Source organism: Mycteria americana, chromosome 1 (assembly GCF_035582795.1).
Source record: "Mycteria americana isolate JAX WOST 10 ecotype Jacksonville Zoo and Gardens chromosome 1, USCA_MyAme_1.0, whole genome shotgun sequence".
NCBI lineage: Eukaryota > Metazoa > Chordata > Aves > Ciconiiformes > Ciconiidae > Mycteria > Mycteria americana.
In genome coordinates, this window is record NC_134365.1 from 12,602,472 (window position 1) to 12,621,521 (window position 19,050).

Here is a 19,050-nt window from a genome sequence, read left to right on the forward strand (position 1 = left end):
CTACTATAATCTGAAAGGTCTTCTGCCTCAAAGTTTAGTAATCAGGCTCTACCTTCACATGTCAATACTTCCACAGCTAGTACTGGTGCTATCCGAAGCAGTCATTTACGTGGAGCCAGCATGAGTTATAGCACTCACTGAATTCATACCTAGCACATAAACCCAGGCCTATGACTAACTGTGCTGCACCATCCATGGCACAGTTAATCTATAGCTTAGCTAAGTAAGAGGGGCTAAATTTGGATTGTAATTTTTCTTTCAAAGCCAACTTTCAACTTTGGAAATAGAGAGAACAATCAAAGCATCTTCATGTTCAAAAAAACAACCAAAAAAACACTTAACAGATCAACCTCACATACAGTACTCTGAAGGAACTGAGTAGGGCTAGCAAAGTTCAAATAAATTTAAGAAACAGCTAACACAATATTTGATTCTCCAAGCTGCTATTTGGCCAGTTACACAAGAACTTACTAAAAAATATTAAAAAGATAGACTTGGTTGGACTCAATGATCTTAAGGGTCTTTTCCAACCTAAATGATTCTATGATCCTATGAATCACTACTATGAAATTGTAGCAAATGTCATTTTAGACAGATTCAATATTCTTTTATTTTTCAAATGGAGCAGGTCTGTGTTTAAAAGGAACCCAAATAAGTATTTTATAATTTGATTAAAAATAACAGGTCAGCAAAAATGTTACATTAAACCACTCAAGCGTGTCTCGTGATTTATTATCCCACACACCGCCTACACAACAAGCATTCCAGAACTACAAATTTCTGGAACAAATGTTTTATGCACCCAAGCACAGAAACTGCTGTTTGTAAGTGCTGAGATCTTCACAGTAACATTTCTAACTTGTGAAGAACTCGCTAATTGCTTACTGAAGAAACTAATCAAATACCAAAATAAAAAGCAATGCAAACCAAGTTCACAGTATCCCTCTTTGGACAAAACTAATGTCAAGTACAACAATTCCTAATAGCACAAATATACACCTCATAACACTAACACAGAAAAAAATTGTAGACTAAATTTTTGGGGAAAAAACCCCCCCTAGATTAAGAGAAGAGTTGGGGGAGAAGAATGGGGCTGGCTTTGAACCACCAAAGTCAGACATAGGAACAGAGCCCACAAACCAGTAGAATAGTCTTGTATGTTGCCAGAAGAGAGTTCAAGTACAGACATGAGTAATTAATATAAATCTTTCAATGGATGCTTGTCAGTTTTCCAGGCTGTAAAACAGACTTGTACCATATAAACATAGAGATGCATGCAAAATTTAAAATAAAACACAATGACTCGTAAATTGTTGGATTCACCTACTGTAAAGTCCTCTCCCCACAACTCTCCTATCCAGTCTTCTGTCAGATGTTAGTATCTCACAGCAGAAGGCACAAGATGAATAGCGCCTGTTCCTCAGCTGCCACCCGTCACAGGACAAGCTAAATGCCCAGTGATTTCTACTGTTTCTGCTATGGGGCCAGTAATCTCTTACAAAAGCACGTGGCAATTACACAGCTTGGAATTTGATCTCTTAAATTTATCACCTTGTCCTGGTTTTGGCTGGGACAGAGTTAATTTTCTTTATAGTAGCTAGAACAGGGCTATGTTTTGGATTTGTGCTGAAAACAGTGTGGATAATACAGAGATGTTTTAATTGTTGCTATAAGTAGTGCTTATACTAAATCAAGGCCTTTTCAGCTTCCCATGCTCTGCCAGGTGCAGAAGAAGCTGGAAGGGGACACGGCTGGGACAGCTGACCCCAACTGGCCAAAGGGCTATTCCATACCATATGATGTCATGTTCAGCATATAAAGCTGGGGGAAGAAGAAGGAAGGGGGGCACGTTCGGAGTGATGGCGTTTGTCTTCCCAAGTCACTGTTAGGTGTGATGGAGCCCTGCTTTCCTGGAGATGGCTGAACACCTGCCTGCCCATGGGAAGGAGTGAATGAATTCCTTGCTTTGCTTTACCTGTGTGCGCGGCTGTTGCTTTCCCTATTAAACTGTCTTTATCTCAACCCACGAGTTTTCTCACTTTTACTCTTCTGATTCTCTCCCCCATCCCACCAGGGGGGAAGGGTGAGCAAGCAGCTGTGTGGTACTTAATTGCTGAGTAGGGCTAAACCACAACACACCTCATGACACATTACCAGACATGAAACTTAAATTAGAATTCAAGCTGCTAATCATTGTTACTATATTCAAAATACATCAATGCTAGTACAAGAAACCCACGGTGGAAACTTGTTGCTACACATGCACTAGACAGGCTGACCACTAAATGAAACATTCTGACACTAGCACCCACACCACTGTATCTCCCTGCAGAATTTTTTTTTTTGTCTTGTGTCCCCACTCCCCCTTTGAAGCCACCCAGCAGTTATGCTTCTCATCCACCGCCATCTTGTATTCTTCTAATTCTGGGGCAGCATCTGCTGCCACTGACAAAGTTTATGTTCCTTTTCCCCTTCTCAGCTGTTTTCATATAGTCAACCAAAGGCTGACAGTACTTATTACTTGAGGTGGCATTAGTCTTGGAATTTCCATAGCTACTGGAATTTGAACATGCCAGGAAACTCTGAATGAGTTAAGAAAGAAGCTGTGTGAATAATATCTGGAAGAAAATATTTCAGTAACTTAGCAATGTAGTAATAGAGTGTGAATCCCAGATTACATCACTGCTTGAAGCCACAGGAGTGACAGATTCTAAAATTATGACACTGACTCAGATAAAAGATCTAAGATAATTCTTAAGGTTTCAGTAGCTGCATGCTGGCTTAGTTCTATGGAAGAAGCACCATTCAAACCTATAAGCCACTGTCACTTTTGTAAATTCCCTAACAAATCCAGAATTAATTATAACTAATTATTTCTTTCCTAGGTCCTCAGTATTGCTCGTAGTAGATGTTTGAAATCAACAGTACACAACAAAATAGTCAATATATTATATACAAAACAATTTAAGAAAATTGCTAATATAAAATGTTGCCTTAAGAAGCAATCACATATTAACTCACATTAGCATCCTGTGTGTTTATTCAGGTCTAGACCTCCAATAAACTGTTTTAAGTTTCTTAGATACCTAGGCTATTACTATAGTAAGCACATAAGCAGGTGATAGAAAGACCGTATTAATTAGTTTAGTATTGAAAGAACAAAGAAAAGGTATGGTTTTATATTCAGTATAACCTCTAGAACGCAATGAATTCTAAATTCTATAAAATAAAGCTTATGGTGAAACAAGCAGAGCACACACTCCATTTTGCAAACCTTACGGTAACTTTTATTCACATCTTTATCTTTTGAAGTATGAATTGAGTTTCCAGCTATTTCAAATTTTCTATTAGTGCTTAATATCTTTTTATGACAAAGGTTTTATGAAATCTTCTTTTTGCTTAGAATTTGATGCATGTGATAAGCAGACACCTTAGCAGAAATTTTTTGTTATGTGCCTTCAGCTCTGGGGCCCCCAACATAAGGACATGGACCTGTTGGAGCGAGACCAGAGCACGGCTATGAAGATGATCAGGGGGCTGGAGCACCTCTCCTATGAAGACAGGCTGAGAGAATTGGGGTTGTTCAGCCTGGAGAAGAGGAGGCTCCGGGAAAAGCTTACCGCAGCCTTCCAGTACCTGAAGGGGCCTATGAGAAAGCTGCGGAGGGACTTTTTGCAAGGGTGTGTAGTGATAGGACAAGGGCTAATGGCTTTAAACTGAAAGAGGGTACATGTAGATTAGATATAAGGAAGACATTCTTCACTATGAGGGTGCTGAGGCACTGGAACAGGTTGCCCAGGGAAGCTGTGGATGCCCCGTCCCTGGAAGTGTTCAAGGCCAGGTTGGATGGGGCTTTGAGCAACCTGCTCTAGTGGAAGGTGTCCCTGCCCATGGCAGGGGGGTTGGAACTAGATAATCTTTAAGGTCCCTTCCAACCCAAACCATTCTTTGATTCTATGATTCTATAATTTTATGTACCACTCACTTGAATGCATGCAGCTTTTGAATACAAATCATATCTAGCTCTTCAAAAGTGTTCTTATATTTATATTCCTCAACTGTTTCAAATTACTGGCTGTACAGCTACTGCTATACAGTAGGAAACCTTTTATCATTATGTGCATCACTTATACCATAACCATATTGTGGACTCATTATCTCACTATAAAGGAGAGCACCAGTACAATCCCAAGTGTCATATTTCAGAAACTGTGAAACGTTCAAAAGGAAATTTAGTACCTTGGAATTGAATCTACTTTAAAAAGATGTATCTGTTGAGAATGTACAAGAGATCTCTTAAGAAACAGTATCATTGCCTTACAGAGGGACAGTGCCATTGTACTTTAAAATCTGAAGCATTTTCTTCAATTAAGATATAGGCATAGTTTCCTTTGTGTGAGGTGCCAAACCCAGCAGGACCGTGACAAGCTGAGACTCAAAGGTTTGGAAATAAACCTCTTACTTATACCAGAAATTAAATAAGGGAATGGATGCACATTTGGAGATGAAAACCACATAGTAATCATGCTTGCTGCCTGACAACTATATGCCACATCACCAGTGGCTAAAATGTTTGTGGCTCCAGATTTATCTAACATGTCAATGCTGGCAGCAGCTTGGTAAGATTATCAGTTGACTACTTAAATGCATCAAAGGCCAGCCTCCAGACTACTATCCTCTAAAAGATTTGGGAATCTCCTCAAAATTCAAAGTCCAGAAACTTGTTAGTGTTTCTAATGAAACTTTACTAATAGCAAATAACTGATCTTCTCTTCAAAATTAAAATAAGATTTAAATTTGTTACTTAAAAAAATTGACGTGGTTTTCTTCTTCCATACATAGTAGTATGCTCAGAAACAATCACTACATAATTTGAAATCATGGTATGAAAGAACATGATTAAAGACCTTCTAGAACATGACTTTGAGTGGATATTGTATATGACCACACTACACTGGATAAATGCTGAGTGCTCCAACACAAAGAACCACCTCCTTTGCTCTTACAGTGTTTGCCAGGACAGTTACTGTCAATTTCTGCCAAGAGAGTACAGCATGCCTCATCCAGACCTTCAAATATACATCTAATAAATCTCTAGAAATCCAGAGCACCCTGACATTTTTCTTGACAGTGTGGTTGGCCTTCATGGCCTTTTACTGTTCACTGAGCTATAAATATGGTGTGCAAAGATGGTAGGTTCAGTGACTGAGATACCAGAGGGAACTTCTACTACTAAGCAGACTATCATTAATCACAATCAAAGATACTTTACAAAAAATTCCCCACTGCAACAGAGGCATACCTTATACAGGTTATTCTGGTGGAGAGATACAACAAAAGAACTTGGAATTCACAGCACCTTTTCATCTCAGGCTCCACTTGCAATTCAGAACAACACTACTGTTGTATTATCTACAATTGTGACAGATCTGACTGTCCCTCCTACCTCATATTACCACATAACTATACAAAGAGTTAGGAAAATCAGAAAGCAAAGTGTGTGCATTCCTATCAAAATAGGAAGAAGATCTCTCATGTAAATCTCAACTGATTTTATTCAAAGCTCTACTTGTCATGTAACACCAAGGCATTATTTGCAAATGAGATAAATGGGTACTGTCAAAGTTTATGGGTAAATGCAATTATACTAAAAGTTAGCCCATTGTTGTAAAAGTAGTGCAATAAACTTTAGTTCACATAAATTCTCAGTCTTCATCCACGCCTAACTTAACAGTGTTTTTCATCTTGTAGCTCAAGGACAAAGATCCACAAAAATAAGGAAAATAAGCATAGTGATAGTTGGCCTAAGTTCACTACAAAAAGGTCTCCACTTCCACCAAAAAACTGTAAGGACTTACAAAGTGACACAGACTGCAATGTTAAATGAAAAGATCTAGCTATCCAGACTGATCTTTTTCAAAAGCAAACATTTCAGAACTCTTATTTGTATTTGAACCAGGAAAGAAAATTCATGTGTACACTCAACCATATTCTTTTGTACATGCACATGCATTTTCCACACAAAACTACCTACAAGCAGAATACTATTTGTGGTTAACAGTACTAAAGCAAAAATATGGCTTGTTGTTGTTTAAACAGACTTTGTATTTAACTGGTCTCAAATTAAACTGAGAAATCTTTGAAGTATATAAAAATTTCAACCCATTCAAACAGGCGGTTGCACCCAACAGGCCCAGAAGCAAGGAATATGATAGATACCTAAATAGCAGTTTGTTAGGCCTCAAACAAGTATATTGTCAAAGCCCAGTCTAATCTAACCCCAAAAGGTCCTATGTTCCAGAACAGCAGACAGAAAAAATAGCCTAAATAGTCTCTCATCTAGGAATTAAATGACAGCCTTTGCTAGCAAGCAGAGGCACTAAAGCATATTAGAAGGAATCCCTGTCAATGTCTTTAAGAGCTTTAGAAAGCATATAATGGTTTTGCTAAGAGTTTACTGGATTTATTAAGGATCAGTAACTGAATCTGCATACAGCTGAGAAATCCACTTTCAAAATGCTTCAAGAAATATTTAATGCATGAAGAATATGGACAACACTTAAATGAGATTTAGCAGCCTATTTTCAGTCCACCCTTGTACAATATATCACTGGTAGATTCTGAAATCAATGAGCATTCAAAATAAATTTAATTAAATAAAACCTATAGACACTCCATTGTCTTGTTTACTCCCAATGTTGTTATTGCAAGACATTTATCTCCAGTCATAGGAAGTTTTAAAATTATATTCCAATACTACATTCACACTGTATTCTGTTTATAATATTAGTACAACTTTACTGTTTTAACTGGACACTAATGTCTCCATTCTCCTCTACTGCTTGGACACTGAGCTGGCAGTTACACTTCTTGTCCACTACCATCTTGCATTCTTCACAAAGTGCTGGGTAGAAGAGGATTCTTCCTAGTCAAGCCTACGACCTGTAAATTAGAATAGCATAAGGAAACATAGGTCTGAGACTCCTTGGACTTGGAACGAAAACAAACTCCTACCTCTATTTTTTGATCAAGTGCCCTAATCAACACACTCCTCGAGAAAGACTGGCACTATCTCCTATTCCAGCAATGAGATTTTAAAATAAGTGGGTTTTGAATAGAGTTTAATGTGTCTATCAACTGGACCTCGCAGGTGAACACCATTTCACATTATTCCTAATCCAATTCTACAGTAAACTGTGACACAGAAATGCAGAAATTGAAAGAATCCTATTCTGCACCCATTTTTCCCTCCACCCACTGCTATGCATTTCCAGTACTCCATCTGCATAAGGCATGTATCGCTGCTCCTCATCATGCATTTTATTCAGGTCCTCACCAGACCATTATGAAATACCAGTTAAATTGACCACTGTAGCAGCAAACTAAGTCCAAACAGGACAGCCAACTTGACTATTAAACCAGCACAAAACTGAATTAAGCATTTAAAAGTGCCAGGGAGAGTGCAAAACCATTCAGCCAGCTGCTGCAAGAGCACTCTCCTTTTTAGCAACACAGAGCTTCTAGAATGGCTCAACTGCTTATTAGATAACATACACTATTTATTTCCGGCACTCTGATATGTATTTAGAAAGTAGGCAAGAACCTCAAGTTTTACTGGAAACTATTAAAAAAAAACCCAGAGATTCAGAACATCCTTACAATCGTGATGAGTAACAACACATATTACAAGCCAAACAACTACATCAGCTTCATCCATGTAAAAAACCAACGTATGGTTGTATGCAAGGAATTATTTTATCAACGTTGCAAAGGGAAGATGGGATACAGGTAGCCATTTGATTCCAACAGTATTTTCATTTCAAGAAACAGACCATATTAAATTCTAGAAGATATTAAGAACTATAAACCTGCTTCACAGCTTCAACGGGAATTTTCATTACCTTACATTGATTTCTTCTTTAAAAACAATCTGTTTAGAGCAATGATTGTAAAGACTTCCTGTCCATTCTGGTTGCCTAGATACTGTTATATTTCACTAAAGATTTAATCAGGTACCTTTGCTAAGTATATTATGCACTTCAAATGCAATACTACATTTCTAAAAAGCATATACAAAAAAGTAATGAGGTACCGTTTATTTCATAAATTGAAGCATTAGATATACAAATGGTGTCGATTCCTTCAAATAAGTGGCTTTACAAAAAGTATTTCCTAATTTCAGTATCAATTTATGTAGGTATAGTATTGCAGTTTACATGCACCTCTAAATATAAACACATAGCGCCCTGGATATATGGATCAATAAACACATAGATATATGTCAACACCACTACTTGATTTATTAAGTTTATACCTAAACACACTATAAATTGTGTCATTCAGAGCTTCAGTGACCTTCGATTACCAAAGCCAGGAAAGGAAAGCAATTTATTTGCCTATCATATGTTTAACAACAAATCTCTTATTTAAAGAATTGGTTCTTAAATGCTCTACGACAATTACCCCCATCAGTTGAGATCCTGAAAGAACGGTATCAAGAGAAATTTTAAAAAATTACACAGAAATATGGTTTTCAAGGAAGGGACTAGCCATCAATTAAACCAAAATGAAACAAAGTCAAAATTTGACCTGAACAGATAACATACTTTCAGATCAAGGAATAATGCATATGGGTATCTGTGACACTAGGTGATTTTAGGCCATTTTGCTGGGACAGCATAAACAGGTACATGATACTTTACCTCCTGTTACATATTCAAGCTATAGATAATGCCAGAGATTTTGAAGCTGGCTCCACAGCTTTGCAAATTCCAAGAGCAAAGCCATGATGATGGGAAACATCTTCCAAATCCCCAACTCTAACACTTCTTACAGCTACAATGTGAAAGGATTATGAGCAGTCACAAACATGAATAATTAGTCTATGGCATCATATCATTCATTTCCCACCCTGATTCTCATTAAGAAATCTTATTTTGTCTTGTCTGCTCCTACTCAATGGACAAGGAGAACAAAATATGTTTAGCATTAAGAAGAGATAGAGTTCAAAACTTTGCAGTAAAAGCATACGTTGCTAGTACACAGAAGTATCTCAGCAAAAAGTTTATTTTTGTCTTAATCATCTAATAAATTTCAATATCTTAATTATCCTTCCACTCAGAAATTTCACTAAGTTGAGCCACTTCAAAAACTCTGCATTTTTCTGAATAGTGAACTCAACACTACTTGCCCTCACAAGTTCAAAGTTCTGATTTTTCTAGCTGCTCTCTATATACCTTACCAACTGAAATACTTTTTGGATACAGAATCTCTCAGGTGAAGCCAACTAAGTTCCATTTACAGAATAACAAAACAGTAATTTACACAAAGTCTGAGGTAACAGTAGGACACTGAGCAAACAAGGGCAATAAATAGAACAGCTGATCTCGGTAAAGCTGGACAATGACTAATACTCAATCTCAGAATAGCAAGTTTTCATCAATACAGGTTCTCCTATACATATCTCAGAAAAAAACTTTTAATAGCTAATTATCAAGTCAGTTCAGAGCTTCATTTCAGCATTTCCATGGCAGAAAAACTTCACACTTAACAGAACATCTTAAATATCTCTTTTCTACTTCCAGTTTTCTACCTTGACATTTGCCAGATAGTATACTACAGGAAACACCGCAGACATCCATCAAGCTCAGCAGCAAAACCGACTTCAGAATTTCATGCCCTCTGAAGCCGGACTCATGGCTTGGTTTCAAAATATTTAGCCAGACTTTAGGATGTGCCGACTACTCAAGTCTTCCTTCTCAGAGAACCAAAACAACTAAAGGGTAAAATGTGGCAGCAAAAGAACAATCCACTTTGGCGATATGATCATATAAATAAGCACAGCCTAACTCTTTATAGCACAAAGCCCAAGTTCAAGTTGTCTGAACACAACTATGCAAGGAGCTATACTGTAAACTTTAGTTCTGGAGTTAAAAATAACTTCACAAAAGGAGGTTAGCTTAAATACACCACCATTTCAGTAATATAATCTATAGGACTGAAGTAAACTGTCATATCAGCACAATGATGATACAATAAACTGTGCTGCCAGAAAACATAGGAAGAAACTAATTAAGTCAGTGTGTTACAGAACTTTTGTGTAGTCCTGAGGCACCACTGATGCTGGGAGTGAACAGCTTACCAAAAAGTACCTTACCAGAGTTTTTTTTGGTCTCTAATCCAGGAGGGAAAAAAAGCAGCATTACATTCTTTTTAAAAGACAACTTGAAGGAAAATAATTTAAGCTAAAATGCTTTCTAACTCTTAAAATAAAATTAAAAAAAAAAGACTTAATGCCTGATGCAAAAGATAAGTTAAAGTAATTTTTAAATATTCATAACTACACTTTTTAATCAAGAGACAAAAAAGTAAAGCCGCCATTACTGGTATCATGACATAGTACAAAACATACAGTTTCTCTTTAGCCCTTTCTAAAACAAGATGTACTGAAGTAATTTTTTTCCTAAGAATGTTAAAGAATTAAAATCACGATATAATCATAAAAGGTGATTTTATAAAGAAACTTCCAAAATGAAGATTTAAAATACTAATGCAACAGATGACCTGAAATCACTAAAGATAATTTGTATTGTAGTGAAGAAGTCTATACACACATTAAAGACCAATGTTACGGTGTCGTAAATTATTACAACAACATTCAAATAGAAAGAGACAAGCATAAAAGAACTCAAACTGCAATTATACAAACACAACCTTAACTGAATGGCTGTATTTTCTGTACATCCATGAGCCTCCTTTCACAAAAGCAAGGGGGATTATTACACTAAGGGAATCTAGTAATTTTGACTTTGTTCTTTGAAATTATTGTTATATTTGGTACAAAGGCTTGAGGATTTCATTGACTTAACTACAAAGTCAGATATAAAAGTCCGCAGAAATAACATCCTGATTGCCAGAATCCAACTGTACCATATTGAAATGCAAGACAGCTCCTAGTCATAATGCCTGCTAAATCTAAGCAGACAGGCAGAAAGTTGGAGGGGGGTGGGGGGACACACAGGACGACACGGATGATGGACAGACAAGACCAACAAGGGGGGAAAAAAAAAACCCAAACCAAACCTAAACATTAAACACTTATTTTAGGTATCCCAAAACAGCTTTTAAATAAGAGGTGAACTTTGTAAATATCTATAGATAATTGTCTCTGAAGGCAAGATAGGAAATATTTTGTCAGAAATGTTTTAGACTAGGCTGGCATAACTTATAAAGATGAGGTCAACATCTCTGAAATGCGCAATACTTGTTTGTGAGAATAAGGCTTTTTTGAGAGCTCCCATAAGTTCAGACTTCTAAGTCTTTTTTGTCTGCAAGTGTGGAGAAAGAGACTACTCTGGAGGAAAGGCAAGAGAAGTAATAGTACAAATAGCATATATTTTTTTTAGTCCAATGTGCAGTCAGGTCTGGAGGAAGGCAGGTATTGCCAAGGACTGTGAGGATCATGCTGTTGAAAAGATGAAGTAGGCAGTGGGAGTCAGTTGACTGAGCAGACAGAAAGATGCAGGTCTGTAACAAAAGAAAAGCAGCCAGGAAAAGATGCCTGAGTTGTGAAGATTTAGAAGAACTGAATAGAATTTTTCTAGCTACTGCCTTAAGGAACAGGAATAACTGCAATGAAAAAGATTAAGAGCAGCACTCTGTCTTAAGTTAAAAAATGGCTATCTTTAAGAATGCAACATGCCAATGTTCCAGTACACTGGAACAAGGATCTATTCAGGAATGGAAAAGTGGCTCTGTTGGTCATGAGTATAAAGGTATCCATTGAACTTAAATCTGCAAACGTGATGATCCAGAAAGAAGACGGATAATTACAGTTGTCAAATATATGGTCTGTGACCTCCTGGATCCCAGGATCCACTCCTAAAGAATGTTTAAGATATAGCTGTTGCCTTTTTCATTCAAGATACTAAGAACCTGAACACTGAATTTGCTATATTAGGTGAAGAATGTGATAATCCACAAGACAAAGCACTAATCCTATAAACGCGTGCTGCCAGTTTGAACGTATTCATAAAACCTGATGAGTTAACCTCATACCAGAAGGCTTTCTACTAAATGAGGTACTGCCTGTTCTCCTGCAGCTGGCATAAATTCAGTCTTATGTGCTTTAGCTAATTCAACAGAAATGTACTTGCAAATCCACACCTGATCTGGATCACATGTGTATTAATGCAGCACACAGATTGGTCACACAGAACCACCATCTCCTAACATGAGTAGAATTGCATTCATTCTGCAAGCATCACTGGAATTTTTATTTGTTGAACACTAAAAGTTAAGATGAGTAACCATGGAAGAGAAAAAACAACTTGGGTCTACTGCTTTCTCTACTTAAAAGCCAGCCAAAATATACATTGCTTTCCAAAAATATCACTTACACAAAGTGTAAGAGCTTATCTGTAAGAAACAACGACAACAAAAAAAACCCAATAAAACAAAATATTACTTCAAACAATTACGAAACAGAAGTTTAGGAACTGTCAAGTTGACACGGATATTGAAGTGCTTAAGTACTTTCGCATGTTAAATTTTTAGTGCTGGACAATATACTACACCACTTATATTTTTTGTTCAGTTCCCATGAAATTTAAGCATTTCTTTGTCACACACATTGACTGAAAATAATTTTAAATGAAAGAAGCTCGTTTATTGAATTATTTTAAAAAATAAAATCACCAAATTCCATGTATAAACAAGCATTTTCCATTTGGCTTACAAACTATATGCTCAAATTCAGCTTACTTCTAACGAGGATGGCTCTCAGAAATTTTCCAGAAAATATTTTCCTGCTGTTGGGATAGTACATTGAAGTATATAGAATTACAAGGTTAAAATATTGTTATATGTGGATAATGTTCAGATCTAGTATTTTAATTCCAAATGACCTGCAGTCAAATTTGTACAAAATGATGCACCAATTTACAGATATGACGAAAGAAGCTAGATAATCCAGGCCAATAGTATTTTGCACAGCTTAAATATGTTTGCTTCTTTCTAGAGACAGGACAACAAAATATAAATCTAACACGCATCAGTGATATTGTTCACATAGTCATGGTTTAGGTACAACAATGTCACATCTATCTCAATTAAATCACTGCAATTTCCTGTTTTAGAAAAACCTTTAGAAAAGCATATAATGGAATAAATTAAAGACTAGAAATAGACTGATTTTATAAACACATCTTCCCTCAACTGAGCATTCTAGCTCAAGCTTCAGTAGGAGTCTCTAATCACCACACAAAAATATAGTTTTTATAGATGCTAGAATAAATGTGTCTTATTGGGTCAATAGGTGTACAGCTACGTGCTCTTTTTCTACATAAGCAAGGTATTTTAGATGTCTGTCATACATCGTATCTTCCTGGCAGCAGACCGCAATTTGTACTTTTCCTTTTATTTCAGTATCTTTTTAACAGAAGCAGCCCATAAATAGATGTAGGAGTACAACCGACTAGATGATAAACTATGACATACGGGCTGAACAAGCAATTGGGAAAGCGAGCGGTGAGAAGAAAGTGACTCTAGTGGCAGTAACTTTAAATAGTTTTGCCATCAGATAAAGCATTCACATAACATTTAAGACATCAGACACAGTTGCAAGGAAAAGTAACAGAAAAACTTTCATTCCAAGACATGTGAAATACACAAATGCATCCATGGGTCCATATAGAAAACCTCATTCTGAGTTCAGTAAACATTTAGGTAATTTTTGTTAAATAATGATTCAAACTGCTTCTAAAATAAGTTAGTCTGCTAGTTTTCACACCTCTTTTTAATAGGGGAGGGGGAAATATTAAACCAACTGAGCTACTGCTCAGAACACTATAAGAAAACACATGTACTTGAACATTTGTTCCATATCCTAAGATTTCATGAGATTCCAACAGAAAAACAAACTTTCCTCAAAAGCTTTTCTGTATTAGAAACATAGAATTTATAAAATTTAAAAATAAAAGCTCATAACATAGGACTTTATTATACATAAGAGCATTAAACAACTGAAAATAGTGACAAAACTCATTCTCAAGTTTAAAGCATCTTTCTATAGGTGTGGACTTTATCCGTATCCACAGAATATGATGAAAGATATGAAGACAACTACCAAACTACATGTACTAAAAGGTCCATACAGAACAGCAAAATACTGAACAATCATTTTAAATGCCTTGCCAGAAGACATATAAAGCATTACTTTGCCACCTTTGAAAAAGATGGTAACATCCTCTGCAGTATCGTTATCGATCACATACAGGACAACCCTCCCATGCAACAATGCGAGTGTTCCAAAGGTGTACAGAACTAGGCAGAGTACCAACCAAAAGCCTAACACTTTCTGGAAAACAAACCAAAAAGAAAAGCTTTAATTGTTTCTCTCACAAGCAAAATTTTAAGTCTATAAACACATTTTAGGACATTTGTTTTTCCCATACTAGGTTTGTTTCATCTCTTCATCTACCCATGAAAGTGCTTCAGTTTCCTGTACCTTTCTGGAGCTATTTTAGAATTTAGCAACAGAAATAAGTTATTTAAGAGGTCTACTACAATGTTTGTGGTGAATAGAGCACTGCAGATGAGCAATCTAGCAAAATCAACATCGAGAGGAGTCAGAAATTGATCAGTCATTTAAAAAGTTTGCCTGAAACTGTAGCTCTGGGAGGGGAAGGGCAGCACGAAGAAAGCTGCAACTCAAGAGCTTTTTAACTCCAGATTAGAAGGATCCAGTCTGGTTTAGCTCTACAGCATACACTGCAAAACTCCCTACAACGTTAATACAATCAAATCTTGCAGCATTCAGCTGTCCGCAAGTTGTAGAGTAGTTTTAGTCCTGCAGAAAGGTACTTCTAATTAAAACCCTCACTTCCTTTTTTGTTGCATAGTAATTTTTAAAAATAATCTTATATTACTTATCTTTACACACAAGCATATCACTTAAAATACACCAAAAAATCTAGCTTCGAGTGCTTGTGAGCAAAACTCAAGAATACATGACAGCATATTGTATGAGTCACTATATTATACATTTAGAACCCCCATCAAGATTGTACTTCCCGTTGTAAGATTTCAACAACAAAAGCAACTTAGACAAAAATAAAACAATGCAAAAAGTTAAACAGCGCTTTGCCTTGTGTTTCTTCGATGCTTTCTGCACTTTGTTCTTACAGCAACAGTTTAGGAGATGTTCGGGTCTACAAGAAACAGTAAGAGCAAACATCCTCCAACCTAAAATTTCCTTCCTCTGAGCAGAGGTACACAGAATCCACGTCAAAAGTTTGAGATGTTATCCCCTTCATATGGAAGTTAGTGCCCGCTCTAAACAAGGGCCCCGGGACAAACGACGCCGTGCCGTTTCCCCAGTACAGCCCTGCCTCTAACCCCGACAGGAGCCGAGGCACCCACCTGCCTTAACAGGCTGCTGTACCTCCCCTTACCCCGAAAACTTTTGAGGGGCCGTAAGCGCATACCCCACCACGGCAGAGCGGCGTTCCCTCCGCCACGTTATCCGAAGAAGACATCCCACCGCCCAACCGCCCTCCAAGCCCGAGAAGCGGGGCCCTCTCCTCAGCCATCCTCGGGTGCCACATTAGCTGCGAGCGGGCTCGGCGGGCACCTGCCCCGCCCTCGGCTACACAGGGGCCCTCACCTCGGGGCTGGGAGGCGAGGGGGCACCTTGCCTCAGGGCCTTGGGGGGATTACTGCAGGGAGACCCCTACCTCAGGGAGCCCTTACCTAAGAGGAGCAGCTTGACCTCCCTGGCCGCCTTCTCGCCATCCTCCCGCAGGTTCCTGTCGATCATCTTGCTCCTCTCCACCGCCGCCTTGTCCTCGGCGCTCAGCGTGCAGCCCATTTTGGGAAGGGGGCTGTTGTACTTCGCCGGGGGAAGAGAAGCAAGGGAGCGGCGGGCTTTCGCGCCCGGGGCCACCGGAGAGGCGCTGAAGAGGGAGGGGGAGTGAGTGCCTCCCCGCTCTTTCTCCTTCCCCCCCTCCCTCACCTGAAACGCAACGGCGGCGTAGGCACCACACGCCGACTTTACCTCACACGCAAGCAAGCGGAGAGGAAGAAAACGGGGGGGCGGCGGGAGGCTTGCCTGGAGCCGTCCCCGGGGGACGCGGAGAGGAGAAGGCGCAGGGCTGCTGACGGAGGCCACGCACCGCGGGCGCTGCCGCCGGCCCAGAGGCTGCCGCTCCCGCCGCCGCGGCCCTCGCGCTCCCGCTGCCCCGCCCCCGCCCCTCCGGAGGCGCTCGGCCGCGCGCACCGCCCACACGGCGGCGCGCGGTGGGGGGGGAAGGGGGCGAGCGCGTGCACGGCGGGAAGGGCGGGGCGGGGCGACTGCGCGTGCGCATGGCATCAGCGGCGGGGGGGAGGGGGGCGCGACGGAAGCAGAACGTGCATGAGGCTCGGGCGCGCGCTGCCTCTGTGTGACGCCATCGCGCGCGAGCCGCGCACACCTGCCAGGGGCGCGGGGGAAACCGTTGAGGGCTCGAATTTAAACTGTTCCGTGCGGGAGGTTCCATTCCTCGGCGGGGCGGGGGAGCGCCGGGCAGGGCTGTACCAACGCCCGCAGGGGCGGTTCCAGAGGCTGAGGTCGCCTCAGGCGGGGAGCGGGAGCTGGCGGCGGAGAGCGTTCTCCTCAGACACGGGCCCGCCTGGGGGCCGCCTCGGTCGCCGTCGGCTACAGCGTCCCTGCCTGCCTTGTGCTCGCTTCCCGCCGCTTCACTGCCGAGGTCCGTCAAAGGGCCTCGGGGTCCAGCCCGCACCCATGGCGCTGGGTGCTTGTGGGCTGCAGGGCGATCGTCCCCTCGGGAGGGGGAGGCCTGGAGGGGGCCTGAGACAGCAGCCGAGCTTTTTGCCCTCCTGAGACTCACCAGGCAGCAGTGTTTCCCCCCCCCCCAAAAAAGAAAGCCAAACGAAGCAATCCCACCCCACGGCTCAAAACTACTCAGTCAGGTTTCGTGTGCCTGGTGTACTTTCTCAGAGCTCAAGTGCAGGACTGTCTGCATATCCACATCCTATCGATGGGTTGTTTTGTTGCTTGCTTGTTTTGTTCTTTAATATAAAACCCCTAAGAAAACTACATGCAGTGTCTCCAACTCTGTCCCCACTGTGCACATGCTGAGCTGTTTGGATTGCAAAAGAAAGATCTTGTTACCTTATAATAGGATCACAGAAAAATTTGGGTTGGAAGGGACCTCAGGAGGTCATCTGGTCCAACCTCCTGCTTAAAGCAGGATCAGCTGAGCTTCTGCGTGACTTTGGATCCACCACTCCTCCCCCAACTTGTGAGCACAGTCAGTTTCAAACAAAGTAGATTTCACGGAATTTCTTAATAAAACACCCTGCATATGAGATAAAACTTTGTGAATCTCAGGAGAAGTTTCAGTCAAAATATCTCATAAGACACAAGGGTCTACAAGGCCAATCCGTTAAGGTTCATCTTCCCCAGGGAGTCCTTAGGATTTTTTGTTTCTGTAGGATCTCAAGAATTTCTGCCACCAGAATGAGCTCAAAAAGAGCAGAATTTTACAGCATGGGAGGTGTTTTACCATTAGAGTACAAAGACTTTAAGTCAGACTCAGCTATTACTATACTTGGTAAATTAAAAGTTTTTTCCTGTAATACTTAATCTTGAAGGAAAAGTGTATCAAATGTTCAATTCTTATTGGATGTATTGGATTTTCTTCTTTACAGGGGTCTTCAGATGCTGACACTGAATAAACCATAAGTAGTGATGTAAAATGAAGTTGATAACACTCCATTAAACTGTAACTTAAATAATTTTAACATTTTCCGGCTGGTAAGCATGCACTCAACCCTAGCAAAGTATGGCATAAAATCCTTTCTTACAAAACCCCAAACAACATTAACTCTCAACACTTCATAAGACCTCTGAGACATTTTATTTGGCCATCTTCATCGTGCTACCGCTACGGAGAATGGCTGGGCAGCTGAGAGGTGTGACTTGCTTCTCTGCCACCAGCCATTTGCCCTCCTGAGTGGTTCATGTACGCAGTCCACTTTATGTTCTCGTGTGCAGACTTCCACACTGGGACCATGGCATAAGAGTTTTTACAAGACAGTTCACCTCACGTATGGGAACGTAGTCTTGGTTTAGGGTTCCTGGTGTCTGCTGGGACAAAGTGGCAGAGGTAGTGATGTAGGCTGCTGCTCAGGAAAGAATGGAGTGAGGGGAGAGGAACATTAATAAACTTAGGGATAATTTTCTGCTTTGGAAATAAAGGATAAAGAATGATTTCTGAGATAAACAACATGTGGCTTGGATATTGGCAAGTGAAAGTGTGCAGATTAAAGGATAAGAAAGTAGTAAGCAGAGATTACGGTAGATGGAAATACGTGATAATGAGAGAGGTAGATGTTATAAGGATGGAGATACTACAAGTAGGACACCCCAACTTTGCATGTATTTTGTTTCATTTAATCATGTGCCTAGTGCACACGTTTTTATACTTTTGACTAAGAGTGTCTACTACGGTTCTGTCTCTGCCCTTCTTGCCCTTTTAACACTTGTCACTACACCCATAGGTATAACGGGTGAAACAGGCCCGAGTTCCTTTTCTTTTTATCACCCCGTAGCAGGAAAAAAGAACCATATAGTTACCTTTTTTACACATTTAGCTAGTCTTAAATATAAACAGATTTAATTCTCTTTTTAGTCCTATTTATCTTAAAAACACTTTATTTTCTAATTAAGGACTTTTCTACTACCTTTTTCCTATTACAATCCTGTGGATAAAGTGTACCTTTTTGTACATGGACATTACCAAAACTGGGGCTACTCCTGAAGATCTGCTTGCATATGTTCTCTCTGACATGTATGTTACTTGTGTTGAAATTTTCAGGCAATTTGTATTGTTTTTTAATTTTACAGGAGCAGAAGGAATACTCATTACAGGTTACATGTGATTCACCAATATTATTTCCTTATGCAGTCTCCTTTGAAATAATAAAAGATCTTTTCAACTGTCTTCACCAATGTCAGTTGTTTAGTTCTACTTACGGAATAATGGCCCA

General features: G+C 39.7%; 1 protein-coding gene across 1 annotated transcript in view; it reads right to left on the reverse strand.

Annotated features, from left to right (window-relative positions):
- Positions 1-16,288, reverse strand: part of GNAI1 (G protein subunit alpha i1) — a 38,856-nt gene extending 22,568 nt beyond the window's left edge. The window contains exons 1-2 of the mRNA XM_075490851.1: positions 16,055-16,288; positions 15,751-15,953 (exon numbers count right to left, since the gene is read on the reverse strand). Of these exons, the coding sequence (XP_075346966.1) occupies positions 15,751-15,868 (118 nt within the window). The 5' untranslated portion in view covers positions 15,869-15,953; positions 16,055-16,288. The remainder of the gene's footprint in view (positions 1-15,750; positions 15,954-16,054) is intronic.
- Between the last annotated feature and the right edge of the window lie 2,762 nt (positions 16,289-19,050).